The sequence below is a fragment of the Rhineura floridana genome, chromosome 10 (genome assembly GCF_030035675.1).
Source record: "Rhineura floridana isolate rRhiFlo1 chromosome 10, rRhiFlo1.hap2, whole genome shotgun sequence".
Taxonomy (NCBI): domain Eukaryota; kingdom Metazoa; phylum Chordata; class Lepidosauria; order Squamata; family Rhineuridae; genus Rhineura; species Rhineura floridana.
The window spans coordinates 40,633,952-40,659,641 of record NC_084489.1 but is presented as its reverse complement, the minus strand read 5'-3'; the positions used below and the strand labels follow the sequence as shown (position 1 = coordinate 40,659,641).

The 25,690-nt window shown below is 40.2% G+C and overlaps 2 protein-coding genes across 9 annotated transcripts in view; both read left to right on the top strand.

The window, feature by feature from the left end:
• Positions 1-5,350: 5,350 nt before the first annotated feature.
• On the top strand, positions 5,351-11,995 carry CCDC126 (coiled-coil domain containing 126). Of its 7 annotated transcripts, none has more exons than XM_061587466.1 (4): positions 5,351-5,685; positions 6,868-6,953; positions 8,145-8,277; positions 10,419-11,995. In XM_061587466.1, the coding sequence occupies exons 1-4, from the start codon at positions 5,640-5,642 to the stop codon at positions 10,592-10,594; spliced, it is 441 nt and encodes a 146-aa protein (XP_061443450.1). In that variant the 5' UTR covers positions 5,351-5,639; the 3' UTR covers positions 10,595-11,995. The 7 variants fall into 7 exon arrangements, with proteins under 7 accessions (XP_061443450.1, XP_061443445.1, XP_061443451.1 ...); XM_061587461.1 differs by having other exon boundaries at positions 5,354-5,685; positions 6,865-6,953; XM_061587465.1 differs by having other exon boundaries at positions 5,367-5,480; positions 6,865-6,953; positions 7,898-8,277.
• A 6,991-nt stretch (positions 11,996-18,986) lies between these two features.
• FAM221A (family with sequence similarity 221 member A) overlaps positions 18,987-25,690 on the top strand; it is a 25,736-nt gene continuing 19,032 nt past the window's right edge. The window contains exons 1-2 of one of the 2 annotated variants that reach the window (XM_061585598.1): positions 18,990-19,308; positions 24,878-25,051. In XM_061585598.1, the coding sequence (XP_061441582.1) occupies positions 19,244-19,308; positions 24,878-25,051 (239 nt within the window). In that variant the 5' untranslated portion in view covers positions 18,990-19,243. Of the gene's footprint in view, positions 19,309-24,877; positions 25,052-25,690 lie in introns of both variants that reach the window. The other variant, XM_061585600.1, reaches the window with a different exon arrangement.

Sequence of the window (25,690 nt, the reverse complement as noted above, 5' to 3'; positions counted from 1 at the left end):
TTCATCTTCTGCAGTTTAAAAGTTAAAAAAATACCTGGCTGATTTTTAATTAATTTAATAAATTAATTCCTGTGTAGCTTGGAAGAATTTGGTAACGTGCCTCTGAGCATATGGTGAGTGGTGGCAACACCTGCAATCAGCCCAAATAATAGAAAGAAGACATGTGCTGTGCTCATCGTGTTTTAGCAGGGAGGAAGCAACATTATTAAGACAGTTGATGTAGTTCAGATGGGTCACTTTAAATATGTCTGATTTACTTTGCAATTTTAGTGAAGTTTCCTATAGGAAATCATTTTATTTTGTTTCTCTTTCTGTGAATATGTGAAGTACAGCAACACTATTTACAAAACACAAAATTTACACTAAAAAAACTCCAAAAATAATTGTGGAATAATGGCACTGACTACTCTGCTTAATAGTCTGCAGTGGACATGAGGAGTGTCTCAATTTGCACAAGACAAAACAGTGGGAGGTGAAATATATTCTAGCAAAATTCTAGGTGTGCTCTATGTTTTTAATTGACTGTGCTCACCTTGCCTTAAATGAATTGGATAGCAGGCTGAAAACATGCATTCTCTTTTTTCCAACAGCTAGAGTCATTGCTGAAGTAGCAACATACTGTAATCAATCTGATTTTACAGCAAACTGCAGTTTCAGATTCATAGAATCATAGAATAGTAGAATTGGAAGGGGCCTATAGATCCAATCCCCTGCTCAATGCAGGAATCCAAATCAAAGCATCCCCGACAGGTGGCCCTCCACCTGCCTCTTGAAGGTCTCCAGTGTTGTAGAGCCCACTACCACTCTAGGTAATTGGCAGAGCTTAGAAAAGTTACTTTTTTGAACTACAATTCCCATCAGCCCCAGCCAGCCAGGCCACAGGATTTCAAAAAAGTAACTTTTCCAAGCTCTGGAATTGGTTCCATTGTTGTATGGCTCTAACCGTTAGGAAGTTTTTTCTGATGTCCAGTCGAAATCTGGCTTCCTGAAACTTGAGCCCATTATTCCATGTCCTGCACTCTGGGACGATCCAGAAGAGATCCCGGCCCTCCTCTGTGTGACAACCTTTCATGTATTTGAAGAGTGCTATCATATCTCCCCTCAGTCTTCTCTTCTCCAGGCTAAACATGACCAGTTCTTTCAGTCTCTCCTCATAGGGCTTGGTTTCCAGTCCCCTGATCATCCTTGTTGCCCTCCTCTGAACCTGTTCGTTTGTCTGCATCCTTCTTGAAGTGAGGAGACCAGAACTGGACGCAGTATTCAAGATGAGGCCTAACCAGTGCTGAATAGAGAGGAACTAATACTTCACATTATTTGGAAACTATACTTCTGTTAATGCAGCCTAATATAGCATTTGCCTTTTTTGCAGCCACATAACACTGTTGGCTCATATTCAGCTTGTAATCAACGACAATTCCAAGATCCTTCTCACAGTCGTATTGCTGAGCCAAGTATCCCCCATCTTATAACTGTGCATTTGGTTTCTTTTTCCTAAGTGTAGAACTTTGCATTTATCCCTGTTGAATTTCATTTTGTTGTTTTCAGCTCAATGCTCCAGCCTATCAAGGTCCCTTTGAATTTTGTTTCTGTGTTCCACAGTATTAGCTGTGCCCCCCAATTTTGTATCATCTGCAAATTTGATAAGCATGCTCTGTACCACCTTATCCAAGTCGTTAATAAAAATGTTGAAGAGCCCTGGGCTCAGGACCGAGCCTTGTGGCAACCCACTCGTTACTTCTGCCCAGTTTGAGAAGGAACCATTGATAAGCACTCTTTAAGTATGATTCAGGAGCCAACTGTGGATCCACCTGATAGTTGTTCCATCCAGTCCACATTTTGCTAGCTTGCTAATCAGAATATCATGGGGCACTTTGTCAAAAGCTTTGCTGAAGTCAAGATATATTTTGTCCACAGCATTCCCACAGTCTACGAGGGAGGTTACCTGATCAAAAAATGAGATAAGATTAGTTTGGCAGGATCTGTTCTTCATAAATCCCTGTTGGCTCCTAGTAATCACTGTATTGTTTTCAAGGTGCTTACAGATTGACTGCTTTATAATCTGCTCCAGAATTTTTCCAGGGACTGATGTTAGGCTGACTGGTCTGTAGTTCCCCGATTCCTCCTTTTTGCCCTTTTTGAAGATAGGGACAACATTAGCTCTCCTCCAGTCATCCGGCACTTCACCAGTTCTCCATGATTTCGCGAAGATAATAGACAGCGTTTCTGAGAGTTCTTCAGCCAGTTCCTTCAATACGGGCCCTGCCGATTTGAACTCATTCAAAGTGATTAGGTATTCCTTGACTGTTTGTCGATCAATCTCAAGCTCCAATCCTGCTCCTTCCACTTCATGTTTCCCGGGAGGGTCATAGACCCTTTTTTGGGAGAAGACTGAGCCAAAGTAGGAACTGAGCACTTCTCCCTTTTCTTTCTCATCTGTTATAATTTTGCCATCGTCATTGAGTAGCTGTGCCACTATTTCTTTTCTCTGTCTTTTTCTATGGATGTACCTGAAGAAGAAAGCTTTTTTGTTGCTTTTAGCATCCCTCACTAACCTCAGCTCATTCTCAGCTTTAGCCTTCCTGACACCATCCCTGCAATTCCGTGATTCCTATTCAACTGTTAATGCACCCAAAATAGAAATAGAACATAACCTCCAATTTGAAAAACAAAAGGCTGTCTTCACCATCATATGGCATTGACCAATAAAAAGGCTTTGAAATTAATAAAAATAAATTTGACACAGATTTCTAGGATGAATGAGAGAAATAAAATTTTCTAGGTTAGATTCTCTCTAGAAACATTAGTAACACAGGAAAGAAGCAAAGAAGAACACCAACAAGCATACAAAATATAATTCATCTTTGGAGATGGCAGGAAGTGGATTGGACTGTGAAAGACCAACCCAAATTGTGTTTGCATTTTGACAAATTTGTAGGGCGGTCCAATATCTCAGAGAGGAGGTCAGGTCTCCTGCTCCCCTTGTGCATTCACTATAGCTGCCCAATTCCCCTGCTTTTTAAAGTTTGAGAGAATTATCTATGGGCTATAGGTATGTTCTTAAACTGCAAGGTTTTTTACCTATTAGTGAATACCTTTGGTTAACTGATGAATAATTTGGGGAATTCTACCTCCGATTCTGCTGTGCAAAACATTCTCTTTCATCATAATGTCATTTTAGCCATAATAGCTCTCAGCTTCTCACTTTAATTTGCAACTAACAGTTCAGGTATAGGAGATGTGGGCTCTGCCAAGACATCAGTTGCTCTTCATACCTGCGAGAGACTTTTTTAAAAGTCATTTGTGTTTGTTTAGGAGTGAGCAAGAGAATGTGACTGAGGTACATATTGGGCAAATTAGAGATTGTGCCATCTACAGCCATGCTACCCTGAACTCGTCTGATCTCGCGAACCTAAGCAGTGTCAGGCCTGGTTAGTACTTGGGAGACCAGCTGGAAATACCAGCTGCTGTAGGCTTACAGGAAGGCAATGGTGAACCTCCTCTGAAAACCTCTTACCATAGAAACCCTATGAATATATCCAAAAAAAGATTAATAGGCTGTGCTGGGGCTCTGGTAATTTCCCTTCCGTTGCAACTCATTTTAGTTGGTCTATTATTTATTTATTAAAGTATTTATAGGTCACACTTTTCATAGAGTACATCAAGGCGTCTTACAACATGGAAATGGACTGCCTTCAAGTCGATCCCGACTTATGGCTACTCTATGAATAGGAATTTCATGGTAAGTGGTATTCAGAAAGGGTTTACCATAGCCTCCCTCTGAGGCTCGTCCTCCCCAGCTGGCTAGGGCCTGCTCAGCTTGCCACAGCTGCACAAGCCAGCCCCTTCCTTGTCCGCAACTGCCAGCCGGGGGGCAACTGGGCTCCTTGGGACTATGCTGCTTGCCCACAGCTGCACAGGTGGCAGGGCACATAATCCCTGAGCCACTCACTGTGGGAGTGATCTTTAGCTGGCCCTTGACACCCAGGAGACATGAGCAGGGATTTCACAGACTCTAGACTCCAAGCCAGGCTCTCCTCCCCACTGTGCTATACCAGCTGCTGGCTAGTACCAAGGCATAAAATTTTAAAATAAATAAAAATCATGAAAAACAACAATAATAAAAGCATCAATAATACTGTATTGACTAGGGAAAAAAACAAATCATATTAAAAGACCTGTCTAAAAAGTTCAGTTTTTAAAAGACACCTTCTGAAAGAAAGGAGGGAATAATAAATGTATTATCCAACTATGGATTTTGGACTTTGTCTTACTGGCCAACATGGATACCTTTGCTTTTAGCACAAGATGGTCAGACAAGCATAACTTCTGAAGCCCAGCTGATTGATCCCTCCTATGTGAGGCAATAGTGGTAGCAATACACCGGAGCCAAAAAATCTAATTTGTTATGCTTGTACAAGGGAACACTGGATTTGTGTTTGTAAAATAGTGGCTCCCCAATGCCACATTGAAAATTAATTTTGTGACTGAGGAGAGTCTCAAAAGCAGTTTTTGGTATGTTATTGTGATCATTCTTCAAAGGCAAAATAAAATTTTAAATCCCACTGGGTGTGCCCAAGCCCTTGGGCAAACCTAAAGTAAGGCTAAAATCCTATGCATACTTACTTGGGAGTAAATCCAGTTGTAGACAGCAGGACTTGTTTCTGAATAGTCACACATTGGATTGTGCTGTAGATCTTTGGATTCTGGCCTGTTGGAATCCTAAAGTCTTTCATATTCCACTTTCTGTGTGCCTATCATGACCTAACATGTTCACAAAAGAGGGTGGTTGATGTAAGTTAAAGACTCACACTGAACTCAACAGAACTAAAATACATAGGATAAGATTTTTTAAAAATGGTATAATATATGTATGTTTATGTTTTTAAATGTGTTGTAAGTAACTTCAAGACATTTGGGTAACAAATGACTAACAAGTCTAATTAACAATAAAAACTTTGTCCTGAGTTGCAGCACAACACAGCAATATATGATACAGAACTCATAATAAAATGTGGTAGACAATAAGCCATAATAATCAGATACTAGGACACAACATGTGAGTCTTCTAGTGTCAAATAAGTATGATCTAATATATAATCACTATTAATGTAATATATTTATTAAAGTAAATTAATATTTATTAGTATGTATCAAAACATTACAATCATCAGGGATTTAAAACCAGGAATGGGTTGTAAGCAGAAATGCAAACTTTTGAGCAGCAACGAGTATTTTTTTTACTGATGAAACGTAAGATCAGACATACATAATACATTATCACGTGTTATTAAGTTTAAGCGCTATATCCAAAGGTGCCTCTTGCATTTGGTGTTCCCCCTTTTCCACCAGCAGCCGGAAGTGAAGTCTGCATGTGACTGGATCGCACGGTCCATCCTCTATGTACAACGCAATAAAGAGGATGCTGGCACGGAATGGGCGGAACTAAACTGGGGAGCTTGTTGTGCGTGCTGAAAGTTCCGGTAGGCTTACGGGATTGCGTGGTAACCCCGTTTAGGATTGGAGAGTGTGATCTAGGTATAAGGCAGAGAGGGTGAGAAGGAAATTGAGGGCCGGAGGGGTGGACGAGCTTGGCTATGGTTTAGGGCGTTTGGCGATCAAAAAATGCTGATGTACAGTGAATGGCTCTTTTGGAATTATGCAATTTCAGCCAGCTGTGCTTCCAAGGTATGATTTGATGTGTTTCTTTTGTTAGCTTACATGTTCCAGGCAAACCCCATGTTTCTTTTCATGTATGGTAATTTTCCTTCGTAAAATAGGTTATTACTGCTCTCCTACCTGAATCTTTAAATCCTCATGTGTGTTCAGAAATCCGCCCCCTCCATTTACTTCTTTTGCATCTTACTATTTGAGATTGTAAACAGAACGACATTCTTTTCTAAAAAGTCTCCCTGGTGCTGGCAGATTTATCCTTTCTGGATCATGTTTTATTTTGCTTTCCTTTCATGATCATTTTAATCGTATGCTCAATAATTTGCCCGAGGTTAATAGTGCAAAACTATGTCTAGGTAGCAGTAAGGCCACTTGAACTCAAATGTGCTTATTTCTAAGTGGACACGTATAGAATGGCAATATTAGAAGTACAAGATATCTTTCTCCAAATGTAACAATGCACAAGCTGATGGGTTACACAGAATTCTTGGAATGCTGCTGCATAAATGTTACTAGGCTGATGAAATAATGTTTTTGAGAGAGTATCTTGGATATGACAAATGAATTGACTAGTGTAGCCTATCTGTCTTTTCATCTACATGTATTTGCTTAGCATAGATCAGGTAGCTTGAAATAGGTTGTGTCTATGGATGGGTAGAGAGTTTCTGAGTAAAAATAATTATTTCTCCAGTTCATAAATCATAACTGTTTGGAAATGCCTTCCTCCATTTCAGCATAATGTTTAATTTGAAGCCAAAATGGTCAGTGTGCCTGAAGAAGAGCTTTGTATAACTTTGAACCTTACATTTCTCCTATAGAATTTGGCCCAATAAAAATGCTTTATTGTGTTATAAACAAAGCTCAAAAGAAAAATAAAGGGTATTATGGAATAATTGTTTCATATTAGAAATGGAGGTTAAAGCAGGATTTGGATTATGTTTGGGTTTATTTGTTTTTTTACAGGCATATATGTGAACTACAAGTGAAAGCCCAAATACTGATTCGGGGTGGGGTTGGTCATTTATTGTATTGTAAATGTTTAATCACATTTTAACTTGAAGTATTTTGTGGCCTTTTGGTATAACTATGAAGTTTTATGAATTTATCTTCTATAATATTTCCTCTCTTATATATAATTTCTTAGTGGGTTTAATTAACTTTCACTTTCTCACCCTTGATTTCCCCCCCCCCCAGAAGATTCCCTTTTTCCTATATGGCTGCCAGTTGAGCAAAAGATTGTGCTATTTGCTCTGATAACTAAAGAATGCTTCAGACTAACTAATGTAAGTTAAATTATACTGACACTGACTTTAGCATGGATACACATTTTGACTTGCAGTCAGATCAGGGCTACTTCAGTTACAGTGGTTGTTTTGTTAAAACAAATAAAGGTAATTCACAGTTTAGCTCAAAAAAAGCATCTATATTGTGCTTTTGATATTATGCTATTTTTATTGAATTTTAATTAAATAATGGATTAATTTGATAAGGCAAATTATTAAATAAAACATATTGAATTGCTTGGCAATCATAATAAGACCTACAGTACCACAATCCTATACGTGTTTATTTGGAAGATGTCTCTTTGTCCAATGGGCTTACTCTCCAGATTCTAATATTGTTGTAGCCTAAGGCTTGCCTAGGAATGACAGTGTAATTCTGTACATGCCTACTCAGAAATAAGTTCCATTGTTTTTAACAGGGCACACTTCTAGGGAAGTATGCATAGTAGTGGGGGGAATCTTCGGCCCTCCAGATGTTTCTGGAATCAATTTTCCATCAGCCCCAAGACCAATAGTCAAGGATGATGGAAGCTGTAGTCCAGCAACATCTTCATGACCACAGATTTCCCACCCCTGATGTATAGGATTCAGTGGCGCTTACTTCTGAATAGACGTAAACAGGATTGCTGTTAGTGTTTTATGATGTGCTCTTAGTGCTTCATATACATGATCTAAATCTGTACAAGAGTAGTGTAAGGTAGGCCAGCACAATTATTCCCATATTACAGACACAGGGCTAAAGGAGAGAAGTCCTAGGCTTTGTTAATTTACATATATCTGATGAATGTTGGATAAATTGTGAATTTAGAAGTTTGCCATAATGAAGCTGCATCTGCTTTCTTATTATATAGAATATTCTACAAACAATATATAGTAAAGATTGTTCTGATTTTGTATTTTATGAAGACCTAAGACTGATAACACTTTTTAAAATAATATTTCAGGAATCAAGCATGTCCACTGGAAAAAAAGTTTACAAAATGATCTCTCTAGAAGAGTAACTGTTGTGAAGATGTTTAAACTGCCATGAAAATACTGTGACTTCAGCCTTAGTTCCTTATGTTGACATTTTTGTCCTGCTCAGAAATGTTTTTTGCATTTTCAAGAAAAAATGTGTCCCAGAAATTGAGTTTATTGTTGCTGATATTTGGTTTTATCTGGGGCATAATGTTACTGCGCTACACCTTTCAGCATCCAAGGCAACAGAGCAGTGCTGAGTTGCGTGAACAAATACTTGACTTAAGTAAAAGGTATGTTAGAGCACTGGCAGAAGAAAACAAGAATATAATGAATGGTGGTAATGGAGTCGCAATGTCAGGATATGGTAAGACATAATAAACTTTCCTTGTTGAACTTCTTTTAAATGTACAGTTATGTAATACAATTCCAAACAAGCTTTAGAAAGTTCTTATTTATTGGGTAGAAGTAATACCTTGTTAAAAAAATTCAGCAGTTATTAACAGAAAACAATCTATTGTGGCCCTGGAATTCCTTGTTTCACTGAGGTTAAGAAGTGCATAATGTTTTGAAGCCTTGAGAAAACTTATCAGGATATTAAGTCTTTATTAGGATACAGATAATAATCATATCTTCATATATGAACTGTATATCTATATTTTGAAATTCTAGATATGTTCCCTCTGGAATGATTAAATAGAAGTGGAAAAGATATCAAACTGAAAAACTAGAATTGATTAGGTGTATAATTTTGGAAACTTACTAAAGTGCACTGCAGAATATCAGACTTGGACCATTCATTGGAATTAAATGCATATGTTAAAACACAGTGATTCGGTTTTTTATACAGCGCACAAATATTTTTTAGAATTCACTGCCAATGGTGTGGATAAATGATAAATAAGAAATAAAGACAGATGCTTTGGCTACTGCTATGCTAGTTGGACGTAATGAAATGGGAAGGATAAGGGATCCATTCTCTGTGTGAATGCTCCTCAAGAAATAAAACTAGATGAAGCAAAAAATTAAATAAAAATATTTAAAAAACAGTGTAACCAGGTAGAATGTTGTTATTATTATTTATTAAATTTCTATCCCACCCTTCCTTCCAGAAGGAGCCCAGGGTGGCAAATAAGGAAAACACACACACAAAAATATTTAAATATCATAAAAATAAAACATCTTAAAAACATCTTTAAAAAATATTTTTAAAATCCTAAAAAGCAATTCCAAAAAAGATGCAGACTGGGATAAGGTCTCTGCTTAAAAGGCTTGTTGAAAGAAGAAGGGCACCGAAAAGATAACAGAGATGATTCCTGTCTAATATTTAAGGGGAGGGAATTCCAAAGTGTCAGTGCCACAACACTAAAGGTCTGCTTCCTATGTTGTGCAGAACGAACCTGATAAGGTGGTATCTGCAGGAGGCCCTCACCTGCAGAGTGTAGTTATTAACTGGGTATATAAAAGGAAATACAATCTTTTAGGCATCCTGGTCCCAAGCTGCATAGGTGTTTGTACATTAAAACGAGAACCTTGAACTTGGCCAGTAACTTATGGGCAGTCAGTGCAATTTTTTCAGCAGCAGGATAACATGCTGGCAATACCTTGCCCCCCAATGAGCAGCCGTGCCGCTGTATTTTGCACCAGCTGTGGCTTCTGGACCACCCTCAAGGGCATCCCCACAGAGAGCACATTACAGTAATCCAGCTTGGAGGTTACCAGTGCATGGACAACAGTGGTGAGGTTATTCTGTTCCAGAAATGGCTGCAGCTGTCTTACTAGCCAAAGATGGTTAAAGGCACTCCTAGCCACTGTGGTCACCTGGCCCTCTAGTGACAAAGATGGATCCAGGAGTACTACCAGACTATGGACCTGCTCTTTCAAAGGGAGTATGACCCTATCCAAAGCATGCAACTGACCAATTATCTGAACCCGGGAACCACCCCCCCACAGCACATCCATCTTGCTAGGATTCAGACTCAGTTTATTGGTCCTCATCCAGCCCACCACCTAGTCCAGGCACCGGTCCAGGATTTGCACAACCTCTTCCAATTCAGATGTTACAGAGAAATAGAGCTGGGTATGATCAGTTTACTGCTGGCACCTTGCCCCAAATGTCCTGCATTCTATTGCATCAGGAAATGGCGAATACATACAGTCCCAACTTCTTTTATATATAGCTTAAAAACCTTTTATTTTAAGATGAAAAATCAATTTTTTAAGATAGCTGTTTCATAAAGCAATGATGTACAATATGTTACCCAGTGCAAATTGATGCCTGCAACTGGGAAGGGATGGATCTAGGACCAATCAAACAAAAATTTGGCTGGGACTTGTACTCCACCCCCTTGGTAACTACTGTTCTGTTGCTATCTCAGGGCACAGTGCAATTCAAGTTGCTCTGAATGGATTCTCACCTGAATATGTGCACATATGCTGATTTATTATCAGTAGCTCAGTTGTGGAGTACAAATAGACAGGATTCCTTTTGTTTTTGTTTTTCTCTAGCTGATCTCAAAAGAACAATTGCGGTTCTTCTAGATGACATCTTGCAACGCTTGGTTAAACTGGAAAACAAGGTTGATTACATGGTTGTAAATGGCTCGACAACAAATACTACAAATGGGAACTTGATGCCAGCAACTACAAGCAAACGGGTCAATGCAGCAAACAGTATAAGATAGCATTCAAAATCACTTTGTGTAGCTGTTTCTGCTACTAATCTGGTTCTGTTACAATAGAAAAAGGCAGTGGTTGGCAAAGAGGTCTGCATCCTATTGCAACAGGAAATGCTGAATACATACAGTCCCAACTTCTTTTATATAAAGCTCTAAAACCTTTTATTTTAAGGTAGCTCTTTCATAAAGCAATGCTGTACAATATCTTATTTAAAGATATGCTGGTAACATAGCGTAGTATGGTAAGTAGGTAATGTGTACATCCATATGTGAGATTCTATGATAATTATGGAGAATATGATTATGGAGAAGATGTAAATTTAATATCTAAATATCTATTTAAATATAAATCTAACATATCTTTGGAAACTTAGTTTAATCTTGTGATCTGATTTACTAATTTTTAGCAATGAAGGACAATACCTTTAACATGAGTGCTGGAAATTTATGTATATGTACAGTTTATTTTATCACCTTTGGCTGATTGATTTTTTACTATTGATATCATTATGTGGATAACATCCTAAAATGGTGATCCAAAGAATGTGTTTTATTTGCACTATCTGTGAAATAGCTAGAGAGAATGTATTAACAATACTATTATTTGTGAAAACTTTAAAAGGGCAACACGTCCAAGTGCACATTTGCTACAGAATTAGAACAGTTAGATGATCGAAGATAATCTGTGATGGTACATAGCTGTTTCAAAAAAATTTAAATGTATGTATTTAGCAGCTGAAGATAAAACCTAAGTGACAAAAGCCACACAACAGTTATTGAACACTGGTAGCTTTTTGTTCATTGCTTGTTTTGGTGAATATTTGAGTATCTTGCAGCCTATTATGAATGTGGCACTATCTCTTAAGTTACCCTTTTTAAACAAAACAAAGATAGGCTGAACTTAGATGAAGGGAAGCAAGGCACTTTTATGCTTACTGAAGAGATGTACTAGAGATGTGCAGTCTATTAGGCACTGCTGCTGTGCAGTTGTCTTGAGAAATGAGTGGTCATTGTAAAGCACTAGTAACGCTTGGTGGATTTGCACCCAAGCATTTCTGTGATGGACTTGAAATCAAGTGGGAGCAAAGGTGAACGCTGCCTTATATCCATGTTAGCCTTACAGCACAGAACTTGCAGCAAGGATACACTACATTACATAGTGTGCTTTCTGTATCATATATTTAAAAAATTAAGTGCCAGTCTGAGTTTTTGCATCTGTATGGAAGAATTTCTAAAGGGTTTGTTTTAGTATTTTTTGCTTAAAAGATGCTGTGTAGTTTTTTAAAAAGAACTTTTATTTAAAGAGAAAGCAAGATTTGCAGTGCTAGATGATATACTGTCCCAAATGATTATCCCTGCAGATGACTATAGTATCTGAATAGATTAAAAAAATAAAGTGAAATATATGGGCAAACATTTTGAGTGTCCAGTCAATTCTTATTCTTTGAGCGAGTATACATGTGTTTTTTCATGAGAAGAAAATCCGTAGCTGCTTTCCAAATGTTTTAAATCTTAAATGTCATAGGCTAGACTTGGTAAGTTAAACACTAATAGCACAATTCCATTTGTACTCCAACAGAAGCTCTTAGAGTTCAGTCAGACTTGGGAATGAACCCTGTTGAATTCAATGGGGCTGGGTTCTGAGTAGACATCTCTATGATTGTTACAAAGTTACATTCCTAATCACATATACTTCTAAGCCTCCTGAAAGTTTTTTAGTCAATAAGCATAGGTGGGACTTGATTCAAAGTCCATTTTCACAAGCCAAAGTGTGTCCCATGATGCAAAGATGAGGGAATATACTGGAGGCTACCATTGTGTGAATCCTTGGCTTACATCTGCAGAGATATTTATTTGGCCTCAGAACTGTGGTCCAAATCTTTTTACTTTTGTCTTACTATGTATGATACAGCTCTTACAGACTGGGGCTCCATTTTGTTATGTAATGAGTCTGCCCATTCCTCCTCCTCTGAAAGTTTGATACAGAATTCTTCTTTGCTGTGTGGTGTCTTCTACTAATAATATATAAGAACAGACCTTATGGATCAGGCCAAATGCCCATCTAGTCAAGCATCTTGTTCTTGCAGTGCTCAACCAGATGCCTGTGTAAAGCCTGCAAACAGAATCTGAGTGCAATAGCACTCTCCTCAATTATGATTCCCAGCAACTGGTATACAGAGGCATGTTGCCTCTGACAGTCAAGGTAAATCATAGCCATCATAGCTGTTAGCCATTGACAACCTTGTCCTCAGTAAATCTGTCTAATTCCTTTATAAAGCAATCTAAGTTGGTGGCCATCGCTATATTTTGTGGGACTTATTCCATAGTTTAACTATGCCCTGGATGAAGAAGTACTTTCTTTTGTGTGTCCTGAATCTTCCAACATTTATTTATTTATTTATTAGATTTATATACTGCTTTTTTGCTAAGGTATTCCAGGTGGTTTACAATTTTACAGTTCTCTCACCCATTCACTAGCAGATAAAAATAAAACCCCTCCCCCAGCCACAGGGCAGGATGTTGTCCATTGGTCCTACGGTGGGGAGGGGACAACTTTAAACATTTAACTTAATTGGATGACACCAGGCTCTAATACTATGAGAGAGGGAGGAAAACCTGGCTGCGCTGTAAGTTAAGAGAACTCTAAATACTTTTTTAAAAGATGATTTTCCCCACAGTAATTCTTCCTTCTGAGGAGACCAGCTACTTCTCTAATTTGATTTCTTTGGCAATACTGTAATAAGAGATTGTATAGAGGAGCTTACTACAAAAGCTGAAATATGAAAATAATAAAGAGCAAAAATGTTTATAGTCCCAACATATATAATAAGGCACTACTAGATGTCAGCTATTTTTCAAATACTAGTTTTACTATATAAAAAGGCATTGAAGATTAATAATTTTTATTCAAGAAGACACTGACTGGTTTCTCAGAAGTTGGACAGTTGGCACATGAGTGTGCTGCTTGCAACGTGTGTGTGTTGTAAGAGAGCAGTTGGTCCCTCACCATTCTCTTCTGTCCTGCCCTAGATTCACTGCCAGACGAATCTAATTGCTGACTACTGATGTGCATTTTTAAAAAAAATTGGGAGCTTCAGACGGAATTTAACAACTGATTGGTAGATCAACACGTTGCCCTTCCAGGTGTGGCCAATGGAAACGCTTTGCTTTAGGGTCAGGCAGAGACAGTGATTGGCCCAACACTTTGCTGTGGGCAGTCCTGAAAGGTCCGAGGTTTGCAGTGGGGAAGGGAGATGTGTCCAGCTGAAGGCAGAGTTGTTTTGAAATGCAGCCAGAAAAACCATTCTCACTGTTTTTGAAGCAAGTGTGTCCAAAGCCTCAGACTGATAAGCAGCTTGCTGTCCTCACAGCTAGTAACAGCAATTTTTATCTTAAAGTATACTTTGGAACAAGTGAATGAAATTAAGCAAATGCTACTTTCCCTGCTCTGGAGGTGCAGTGATTGGAGGGAAACTTCCCTAGTTAAAAATTTACTTGTGCAGCAACTGCCATCAAGTCAGTGGTCTGAAGGAAGAACTGTGTCTCAGGAGCTACCCTCTGCTGGCCTGGACAGCTCTTCTCCTGGATCTGTTCTGGGGTGAACAATGCTTCCAGGGAGGGTAAGTCAGCCAGACCCATCATTGACAGTGGCAAGGAAGGGGGGTTATATCAAGCCCCCTCCTGTGAGAATGTTAATTGCCATCAATTTATTTATTTATTTTTTATTTTATTCAGCTTATATCCCGCCCGACTAGCAAGCAGCTCTCTGGGCGGCAAACATAGAAACATATACAATAATAAAATTACAAGATCAATATAACAAATATAAAAGTACATCATCTAAAATACCAATTACAACATTTACATAAATAACTTAGATTAAAATGCCTCAGAGAAGAGAAAGGTTTTAACCTGGCGCCGAAAAGATAATAGTGTCGGCGCCAGGCGTACCTCCTCGGGGAGACTATTCCACAATTCGGGGGCCACCACTGAGAAGGCCCTAGATCTTGTTACTACCCTCTGGGCCTCCCTATGGGTCGGGACCCGGAGGAGGGCCTTCGTAGTAGACCGTAGTGTACGAGCCGGTTCATAACGGGAGAGGCGTTCCTGCAGGTATCGTGGTCCCGTGCCGTATAAGGCTTTATAGGTTAATACCAACACTTTGAATCTGGCCCGGTAGCATATTGGAAGCCAGTGCAGGCGAGCCAGAACAGGTGTTATATGCTCAGACCGCTTAATTCTTGTTAGCAGTCTGGCCGCTGTATTTTGCACTAGCTGTAGCTTCCGAACCGTCTTCAGAGGTAGCCCTACGTAGAGCGCGTTGCAGTAGTCCAGACGTGAGGTTACCAGAGCATGAACCACTGATGTAAGGTCCTCCTTACTCAGATAGGGACGTAGCTGGGCTACCAACCGAAGTTGGTAGAACGCATTCCGTGCCACCGAGGCTACATGGGCCTCGAGTGATAGGGAAGAGTCTAAAACGACTCCCAAACTACGAACCTGATCCTTTAGGGGGAGTGTAACCCCGTCCAGATGCACCATCTGACCAGAGAAACCATCCAGCAGCAGCATCTCAGTCTTATCAGGATTGAGTCTCAGTTTGTTAGTTCTCATCCAGTCCATTGTCGCGTCCAGACAACGGTTCAGCACATCGACCGCCTCACCTGAAGAAGATGAAAAGGAGAAGTAGAGCTGTGTGTCATCAGCATACTGATGACAACGCACTCCAAAACTCCAGATGACTGCACCCAACGGCTTCATATAGATATTAAAAAGCATGGGAGACAAGACCGAACCCTGCAGGACCCCATATTGGAGAACCCACGGGGTCGAGCAGTGTTCCCCAAGTATTATCTTCTGGAGACGGCCCGCCAAGTAGGAGCGGAACCACTGCCAAGCAGTGCCTCCAACACCCAACTCCGCAAGTCTCTCCAGAAGGATACCATGGTCGATGGTATCAAAAGCCGCTGAGAGATCAAGGAGAATCAACAGAGTTACACTCCCTCTGTCTCTCTCCCGATATAGGTCATCACACAGGGCGACCAAGGCCGTCTCAGTGCCAAAACCAGGTCTGAAACCCGACTGAAATGGATCTAGATAATCGGTTTCATCCAATAGCGCCTGGAGCTGGTCAGCAACCACTCGTTCCAAGACCTTGCCCAAGAATGGAACATTTGCCACTGGTCTATAGTTGTTAAAGTCCTCTGGGTCCAAGGAAGGTTTTTTCAGGAGTGGTCTCACCGCGGAGACTTCCGGGAAGGGTGATTCGCCTGTGCTGCCTCTGAGACAAGCTCTTGTCTTAAATGAAGTTTTTTCAGCTTTAATCAGTCAGAATGTTTTTTTTTTTTTGACTGGTTAAGATTTTCTCCTGGTCAGGGAGAAACGTGAGATTAACCACAAAGCCTGTTTTTGTTGGGAGGACTGGATTTCATTAATTTATGAGAGAAAGTTCAGCCAGCGAATGCCGGACGGACTTCCATCAAAGCTCTTGCTGATTAAGCGACACGTTTATCTTTTCTTCAAAGAAAAACGAACTAACAGGCAAGCATCCTTCTTTCCATTTTTATTTACTTGGTTTAAATTGTTGCACCAAAAAGAGATTTGTCAATGAATCAGCTATAAGGAACTGGGTGAGTTAAAAAATTTCTCTTTCACTCACGAAACTAAGGAGGAAAGAAATCGAAAAAAGCTTATCTTTGTTTTTATTGCAAAAAGCGGGCCTGGAAGTGCATTCTAAAGATATTAATGGAAGAGGGATTTTTATTTCGAGTAGGGAAAAAAAATAAACAAATTTGATTTATGAACTTTGGAGTATCATGTCTGGAACTATTTTTTTTTTTTTTGGTCTATTTCATTTTGACGAATCTGCTTACTCACGACACCACTAACTGCTTGAAGCTGGGAACTAAACTTGTTTTGTTTTCCTGAATATATAAGAGATAAGACAGGCTGTATTGATGTCTGTAAGCCTGAAACATTAACCCAATTGTGGCTGAAATAATTTTTTGTTTTTGTGGTTTTAAGAATGACAACCAGGAAAGTGACTGAGACCATGGAAGAAATTATGTTTCAGAAAATAATGAGTGAGATTGAGATAATGAAACAAACCCTGAGACAGGGCAGACAGGAGATGAAAATTGAACTTAGCAAAATGATGCAGGAGTTTAAAAAAATAGGGGAATCTGTGAAAGAGGATTTTGATGGGATTAGAGATGAGAAAAGAAAAATTAAAGGGAAGATACAAGCCATGGAGACTGGAACAAATGAGGAATTGGAAAAAGATCTGGAGTTTACGGATGTTAGAAATAAAGTTTACTGTTTGGAATTCAACGTTGTCTCTGAAGAAACTAATGAAGATATTAGTGATAAAGTTATCAACGTCTTGGAAAATTTTGTTGACTGGAATGATGTGATGGAGCTTGACATAGAAAAAATCTATGGAATTAATTACAAATATGTGACAATGGAAAAACTCTTAAGAGATGAGCCAGTGCATTTTGTAAAAAAGAAGAGCAGAGAAGTGACTTTACAACAATATTTCAGCAACATATTTAGAATTGATGGCAAGGACATATTTGTGAAGGGGGAAATTCCCATCAGACTCTTGTTATATGACTATGGCTATGACAGCAAGATCATCATGAGATACTGATAATGGATGAGTGGATACTGAAACCACTGGATTTAACAGGACTATTGAAGATGGAAGATGGAATTAATATTGATAATGGAAGAATGGTTATGGAAATTATTGGACCTAATAGATTCGACGAGATGGATTAATCGATATGTTTATTTGGATTATGGCTATGACAACAAGATTATTATGGGATACTGATAATGGAAGAATGGCTACTGAAATTACTGGATTTAACAGGATTATTGAAGATGGAAGATGGAATTAATATAGATAATGGAGGAATGGCTATTGAAATTACTGGACCTAATAGATTTGAATCAAGATGGATTAAGCGACATGTTGATAGTCTGAGGAAAGAACTCTGGCAGGCAGAGCTGTCCTGTCTTACTGGCCTGGATGTTGTCACCAGCTCTGCTCCTAGATCTGATGGGGGGGGAGAATCCTTCAAGGGAGGGATTGCTCTTTGCCAAGGGCAAGATAGCCAGAACCACCAGTATCATGGACTGTAACTTTAAGAACTTGTGCTTGAGCTTGCTTTTCCTTCTATACCTTTTCTCTTCTCATGTCTTTCTAGATTGTGAGCTTGTTGGGTCTGATAGAAGTTATATTTCAGCAACATCTGGAGTACCAAAGGTTCCCCACACCCAGGCTAAAGGGCGGGTATAAATGCTGAAAATAAACAGTAATAACAGTTGGAAGTTAGGTGTAGGAGCCCTGTCAGAAAAAGGGTGGCAACTCTTTATTAAGAATATTTCTTGCTGCATGGAAGCATCTAAAGGAGATTGATGCAGTATGGCCATGTGTTCTATTTCACAAAGAAAGCGTCCAAGTCCAGTTTAAAGGTAACAAATCATAAGGATACAAGAAACAGCAGGAACCTTGAAGTTACCCATCAGCAGTTAGCGCCTGAACAGCAGAGTGACAAGTCACCTGGTCAGTCTTCCCCACTGCAGTGAAATGTATTTTTTTATAGTAATTAATTCTATAAATTAGCATATGCAAATCTGTGTAGTATTTTTGGTGATGGCTGCCCACCCTAGATTGATGGAGGCAGCAGTGACAAGGACTGTTTCCATATTCAGCACTCTCCACCTCTTCATTTGTCTCTCACAAAATGACTACAGGCTTCCTTAGGCTATAGGGCTGTTTTTGAGCAGAGAAGGTAGCAGCTACATGGGGTGCACAGAGGCTGTGAGGTTGGGGATGGTGCCAGATCACTGGGGTCCCAAAAAATCATGAGTAGGTGGGCAACGTGCTGTGATCATACTGCTTTTCTCAAGTCCAAGAGTTTTACTGTTCTATGAGGGTCTCTTCTGGTAGTTCCACCACCCTTGGAAGCTCAGGGGATGGTGGCCCAAGGACATTCTCAGTGGCAGCCCCTAAGCTGTAGCACTCTCCCCACTAAGGTGCTTCTGGCAGGTGAATGCTGAAGACGCACCTCTTTACTCTGGCCTTTGACACCTGAGACGTATATTCATTCATAGGTCCCACCCTATGTTCTGTGATGTCGTTTTTAACTGTTTTAATTATGTGTTTTAAAATCGGTGTAACCCAGCCTGGGACCTCTGGGTGAAGGGTGGGTTAGTAATAATAATCAAAGGCACGGAATACTTTTAAAGTGTTCACGCTGCGAGTAGGAAAAGTTGTGAAAACGGTGTGTGTGTTTTGTGTTTCAACTTCTGAGGAGAAACTATTCAGCTTCATAATGGCTCGCCCCCCTCCCCCGAGCAAAAACGAAAGCTGGCACTGAAAGGGCGCGTTCAGAACCGTCGCTTCCCAGCAACCGCCGAGTCCCAACAAGCGACGAGGGTTGGTGAAATAGCTACCTCCTCGCTCCTCCAGGCGGGCGAAAAAAAGGGAAGGGCCGCCTCTTTGTCTCCCGAGAGGCCTTCCAGTACTCGCCGCGTGCGTGGCTCTTTTTCATAGGGAAATCAGGCTATGAAACGTTTACTCTTAACTGCAGGCCAGCAGTTTAGAAGGTGTGCGTGGGCACCTCCAGCAGCCCCGCCCTGGCTATGGAGCGGTTGACGTTACAGCCGGGGGCCGCCGCAGCCATAGACGAGTACCTGGAATACAAGAGGTGAGGGGGAGGGTAAGGCCGGGCCGGCTTACTATTAAAGGAAGGAGGGGACTGGAAGGCCACCGTTTGCTGTGCCCTGGAATAGATAGTTGGCTGCGGAGGCTTCTCTTGTTTCTGCCTCTGCAGTTTTTTGCCGGAGCTCACCAGTCTTCAGGTTTTATGTTTGGAAAGCCAAAACGCAGCCTTTGAGCAACCTAGGGGCCCCTAAGCATGCATAAAGGGCATTTGCCTCCCACCTGAGTAACCTGAGGGGCCGCCTCGCCCCATACATTCTTGCCGAGATACATGTGTTCCTCAGAATTGGCATCACTACGTACGCCCTAAAGGTGCGCTGGCTATGAACTAGAAACCGGGCGATTAGTATTGCAGATCCAGCCCTCTGTAATCAGTTCCGACTGAAATCGGACAAAAATCTAGTGTTTTGCGATATAGGAGGCCACTGAAGATATCTGTAAGGCTTTCCCTGAAGTGAACCCCAGCCATTTAAAGGCATAATAACTGTATAATTATTTAGCTGTAGAACTCGTTTCATTTTCTTTAGGTCACCGTGTTTGTAATCGTTTATATTTTATTGTACAAATCTTTGGTAACTTTTTGTTGTGAAGCAGTTTATAAATCTGCAAATAAATAGCCATAAAAGCGTGCCTCTAAAATAGCAGCTGGTTTTGGGACTCCCAACTTTTATCAGCCCCAGCCTGCATAGGCAATGGTCAGGGATGATGGCACTTGTACTCCAACACTCAGAGAGCCACAGGCGGTCCCATACGTGTTCTAAATCATTTATAGACTAAAGTGTGCTTACAAGTTTCCCCTTTGTGCTTTTATTATGTCTGGCAGTAAAATTCAGTTGGTACAATCTATGCAGTAGGATTGTAGAGATGTTACAATGAGAAAAGTTATACCTGTTTAAGTTTTCCTGCTGTGCAGTAACACTCTCTAGACAGGTTTATGTCTCTGGCAGCCATATTTTAAAATGACCGCATACCTGTATTTTTCTGCTAATAGAGCTAATAACAGTTTTGTTTATATTGAGAAAATGGCTCTGTCCTGCGGCTCTAATTTTATTTATTATGTATACCCCATCCTTCCTCCAAGGATTGCAAGGTAGCCTGCATAATTATTGCACCCTGCAATGTTATCCACACAACATTCCTGTAAGATTGGTTTAGAGATGTGAAGGCCCGGAAAAAACAGTTCCCCCTGCCTTTTTTGGAAGCCTTTTTTGGTTTCCCCCCCCCCCAAAATGGGAAAAATTAAAAGAATAATGGAACATTTTATTCTAGCACGAATCAAATGTTTCATTGAATTTGGTCCCTCCTTTTTCTCAGTTCTTTCTATGGGAATGGATGCTTTATGTCTGCTTGACATTGTGGAGGACTAGCAGAGACATAATTTTCTTTGTTATTAATGTTGATGGTTTCTTTTGTTTTTTTAATTGCCTGCTCCTCATAAACTGGAAAAATGAAAGAGGTTCCTTATAGTTCAGGTGTTCCTTACAGTTCAGGAGCTTATAGCTCCATTTGTTACAAAAAAAGTAAAAAATTTAAAAAGTAAATTCAATTTGTAATAGTTGTTTGAATAAAATGTACTTTTAATATACCAAATGTGATAATTTTATGCCAAACCAACTTGTACATAATTACATTTGATGTTCCTGAAGTAACAAAGTGACTTTCAATCTGTAAAAAGTGCTAATATTGCATTGTATCAATTTTTCTGAAAAAATCATTTTTTCCCAAAAAAACGGGGGAAAACAGTTTTTTCCATGGCTTCAAAATTTCCAGAACTTTTACATCTCTAGATAGGTTAGGGTGGGGGAGAGAGACTGGGCTAAGGTCATCCAGTGAGCTTAAAAGCTGAGCCCACGGTTTGAACCTGTGTCTTCCAGGTCTCAGGCCGACACAAACCACTACACAGATCAAAGCAGGGGCTCTCCCATGGCTTTATTGAAAGTGTATACTGCCTTCAGCTCTGCAGAGGAAAGACGGGTTATAAATGAAGTAAATAAATACATGCATGTTTTATCTCCACTGCCAGAGGCAGTATGCCTCTGAATGCCAGTTGCTGGGAATCACAAGTGGGAAAGAGTGGTACTGTATTGCACTCAGGGCCTGCTTGTATTCGGTTCAGCACCTTTGGTCTACCAGCAGAACTGTTCTTATGTTCTTCTTCATAATAATAATAATAATAATAATAAAAACACAAAATCCCATGCCCTGTATTGGTTCTTAGAGCCAGGATGTGTGATTTTACGTCCATAATAGTTGCATAAAGCAGTTGTCTCTTTTAAAAGGAGCATACTTTTATACTGCCAAAGAAATAAAACAATGAGTTCACATGATGCAGTGGAAACAGTGCATCTCCTTGCAGTGAGCAATGGCAGAACACACAGAGAACTGCTGGTGGGCACTAGTCTTGTTTTAATAAGGTAGATGTCTTTAATAGGACCTGCCTCTGATAATAAGAGGATGAGCTTGATAAGAATATTTAATCAAACAGAATATAAAGATAGCTAATTATTACTTCTTTGCAGTGTTGAATTAGGTTATTATACAGCCACAAGATTGGCTGTATACTTTAGTCAGCATGGATTTTTCGCATTCCACAATGTTAAATTGAAAATGCGCCCCATGCCATTCTGATGCTTTCCATAATCTCATTTCAAAACAAAACCTTTCAAAACTTATAGTCCTGAACTCAGAAATGCTTGCTTAACAACCCTCCAAGTTTTCATGGCGATATACAAAACAGTCAGAGAGAATCAAGAGTTCAAAGTGTAAAAAGAGAGAGAAAAACCAGAATCCCTTTTGGACTTTATTCTGTCAGAGTTCTCATAATATGTTGAAATTCATTAAAGATCAGCCATGTTCACAGAGTACCTGTAATCCTATTACTGACCTTGCCCCATACGCTGACTTTCATCTTCTGCAGTTTAAAAGTTAAAAAATTCCTGGCTGATTTTTAATTAAGAAATTTAGCACTGAACTCAATAATAAGGCCTAGTATGCTCAGTAAGAACCAACTGTCACATGTTCTAAAAGCCAGACTCACACATGCTGGGTTTGCCTAATCAAGGCCACATGCACACCAGACCTTTATTCCACTTTAAACAGTCATGGCTTCCCCCAAAGAATCTTGGGAAGTGTAGTTTGTGAAGGGTGCTGAGAGGAGACTCCTATTCCCCTGACAGAGCTCCAGTGGCCAGAGTGGTTTAACAGACAGCCGCTCTGACTGAAGCTCTGTGAGGGGAACAGGGCATCTCCTAGCAACTCTCAGCACCCTTCACTAACTACACTTCCCAGGATTCTTTGGGAGAAGCCATGACCATCTAAAGTGAAATAATGGTCTGATGTGGATGTGGCCAGGGACAGCTTTAAATTTGAGTGGGAGACTACATGTACCTGCTGTAGAATAAAAAGCTGAGGGAAATGCTGAAAACCAATGATACTGTTCACAATGTTTTCCTTTTGGAAAGGAAGGGCTTGCCTTCTGCCGAGTGCCCACCCATCCAATCCAATCCCCCTCCCTCCCCCTCCCATTCAGTCTTCCTCTTTCCCTCCCTGACCCTCATCCAGGTCAGTTTCACCTATCCTAAGCATGGTTGCACAGGAGTAAATCCCATTGAACTCAAGCATGATGATCAAAACTGCTCTCCCCTCTTACTCCCTCTTGTCCCCTCCCCCTTCCTTCACCCTCCCTTCTCCTCCCCATCTCCTCCAATCCCCTCCTTCCCTTCTCTTCCACCCTCCCCCTTTGTCAGTTTTACCTATCCTAGGACTACGACCTGGGAGACCAGGGTTCAACTCCCCTCACAGCCATGAAGCTCAAGGGTGACCTTGGGCCAGTCATTGCCTCTCAGCCTCAGAGGAAGGCAATGGTAAACCACCTCAGAATACCGCTTACCATGAAAACTCTATTCATAGGGTTGCCATAAATTGGAATTAACTTGAAGGCAGTCCATTTCATTTTCAAGCATGATTGCACGGGAGTAAATCCCACTGAACTCAATAAGCATGCAAATGATCAAACCTGCCCTCCCCTCCTCTATCCTCCCATCGCCTCCTTTTTACCCCTTCCCTCCCCTTTCCTTCACCCCTCCCTCCTTCCCCTTCCAGTCCCCTCCTTCCTCCTCCCTTTCCAATCCTCTCCTTTCCCTTCCCCCTCCTTCTGCTCCCCTCTCCTCCACTCCTCCTTCCCTGTACTCTCCCCCCCTCCTCCCCCATCCTAGTCATGATTGTACAGGAGTAAATCCCACCAAACTCAATAAGCATGCAAATGATCAGACCTGCCTTTCCCCTCCTTCCCCTCTCCTCTCCCTTCGTCCTCCTTTCTTCCTCCCCTGTCCTCTTCCTTCTTCCTCCCTCCCCATGGTCAGTTTTACCTATCCTAAGCATGATTGCAGGGGAGTAAATCCCATTGAACTCAATAAGCATGCAAATGATCAATCGATTCTCAGCAGACTTGCACAGGATCCCATTTCTTACCTCCTGAATTAAAAAGCAGAGAAATTCACTAATGGGCAAAAAACCCCTTGAGATTTAAGGATGTACCTATAGCCAACAGATATTTCTATCAAACTTTAAAAAGCAGGGGAATTGGGCAGCTATAGTGAATGCAACAGGGGAACAGGAGACCTGTCCTCCTCTCTGAGATATTGGACTGCCCTACAAATGTGTCAAAATGCAAACAGAATTTGGGTTGGTCTTTCACAGTCCAATCCACTTCCTGTGTAGCTTGGAAGAATTTGGTAACGTGCCTCTGAGCATATGGTGAGTGGTGACAACACCTGCAATCAGCCTAAATAATAGAAACAAGACATGTACTGTGCTGATCTTGTTTTAGCAGGGAGGAAGCAACAATATTAAAACAGTTGATATAGTTCAGATAGTAAATATGTTTGATTTACTTTGCAATTTTAGTAAAGTTTCCTATAGGAAATCATTCTCTTTTTATTCTCTTTCTGTGAATATGTGAAATACAGCAACACTTTGCAACACTAAAAAAAAAGCTCCAAAAACAATTGTGGAATAATGGCACTGGCTGTTCTGCAGAACACAGGAAGTGGATTCACTATAGCTACCCAATTTCCCTGCTTTTTAAAGTTTGATAGAAATATCTGTTGGCTATATATACGTTGTTAAACCACAAGGTTTTTTGCCTATTAGTGAATATATTTTTGTTAGTTTAAGTGTGGAGATGACTAGGTACTGTAACAGAAGCATAGGATATGAGGTCATATAAATACATCTTTTATGATTTATAGACTTTAGATTGAAGCCCTTAACTACTTCCTCCGGTTAGACGGAATTAAATGTTCCATAAATTATGCTGAGGATCAAAGCGCTATTTAGATGTTACACCATAAGTATGTGCAGAATTTGAAGAAAATTCCAAATATTTTCAAATCCAAACTTTGCTCCAAGATTGTCTCATCATTTTTTCCCTTCTCCCAAGCTCTGGCTATTTCAACTACTTTACTTTTTCTGTGTTATCAAAATGTTGACGTTTGCCTTCCATTTTAATTAAAAATTCACTGGCAAGTATTACAGGAATAAATGTGTTTTTGTAGAATTGTAGGTGAAGATGATGGGGGAAAACTCTTTACCCCTGAAGAATATGAACAGTATAAGAAAAAAGTGTTACCAATACGGTTACAAAACAGATTATATGTGAGCTGGAGATCACCAACTGGTATGGACTGCAAACTTGTGGGTCCCGAAACCCCATGTTTTTGTACTCACAGGTGAGGCATTCTGTGTTCTTCACAGGCATTTTCCTTTCAACAAGCATTTCTGTTCCAAGATGGTGCAGTTAGCTTGAGCGTCTGTGGCTTGGTAAGTGTTAGAAAGCATTTCTGAAACCTGGAAAATTATTAATATTCCGTATAAATTATAAATTCATCATAAATAGAAAATAAAGGGGTTTTTCAACTATTTTGGGATGACATTGAAAAGTAATACTTTTATTGGTACTTTGACACTTCTTCGCCTAAATCTCTTACTGGCAACTGGATGCCCAGCACAAAGTGAGAGATGTCTTCCCTTTCCCCCTGCTTCCCAGACTCTATGGCCTAGTTTACATGTAATGCTAAGCCATGGTCTGTAGCAAGGGTTCCTAATGTTTTTTCACCCCAGACCACTAGAAAATTACTGAGGGTCTTGGCAGACCACTTAATGATTTTTTGCCTGTAATGTACTGTGCTAGATGCTGTATTTTAACTATTTTTACAGACATTCAGTGGACCACCTGAATGAAGCTCATGGATCACAGTTTGAGAACCCCTTGGCTGTAGACCATGATTTACTAAACCACAGTTTAACCTGAATGTCTAAACCCAGCCCAGTGGCTTTATTAACCACAAACAAACCACGCTTGTAAGTCA

What these genes read in the sequence shown, in the direction of transcription:
- CCDC126 (XM_061587461.1), top strand. Translation starts at nt 5,640, where the DNA reads ATGGCTCTTTTGGAATTATGCAATTTCAGCCAGCTGTGCTTCCAAG. An exon ending in AATGCTTCAGACTAACTAAT is followed by an intron (nt 6,954 to 8,144) that starts GTAAGTTAAATT and finishes TACACCTTTCAG; the next exon opens with CATCCAAGGCAACAGAGCAG. An exon ending in AGTCGCAATGTCAGGATATG is followed by an intron (nt 8,278 to 10,418) that starts GTAAGACATAAT and finishes GTTTTTCTCTAG; the next exon opens with CTGATCTCAAAAGAACAATT.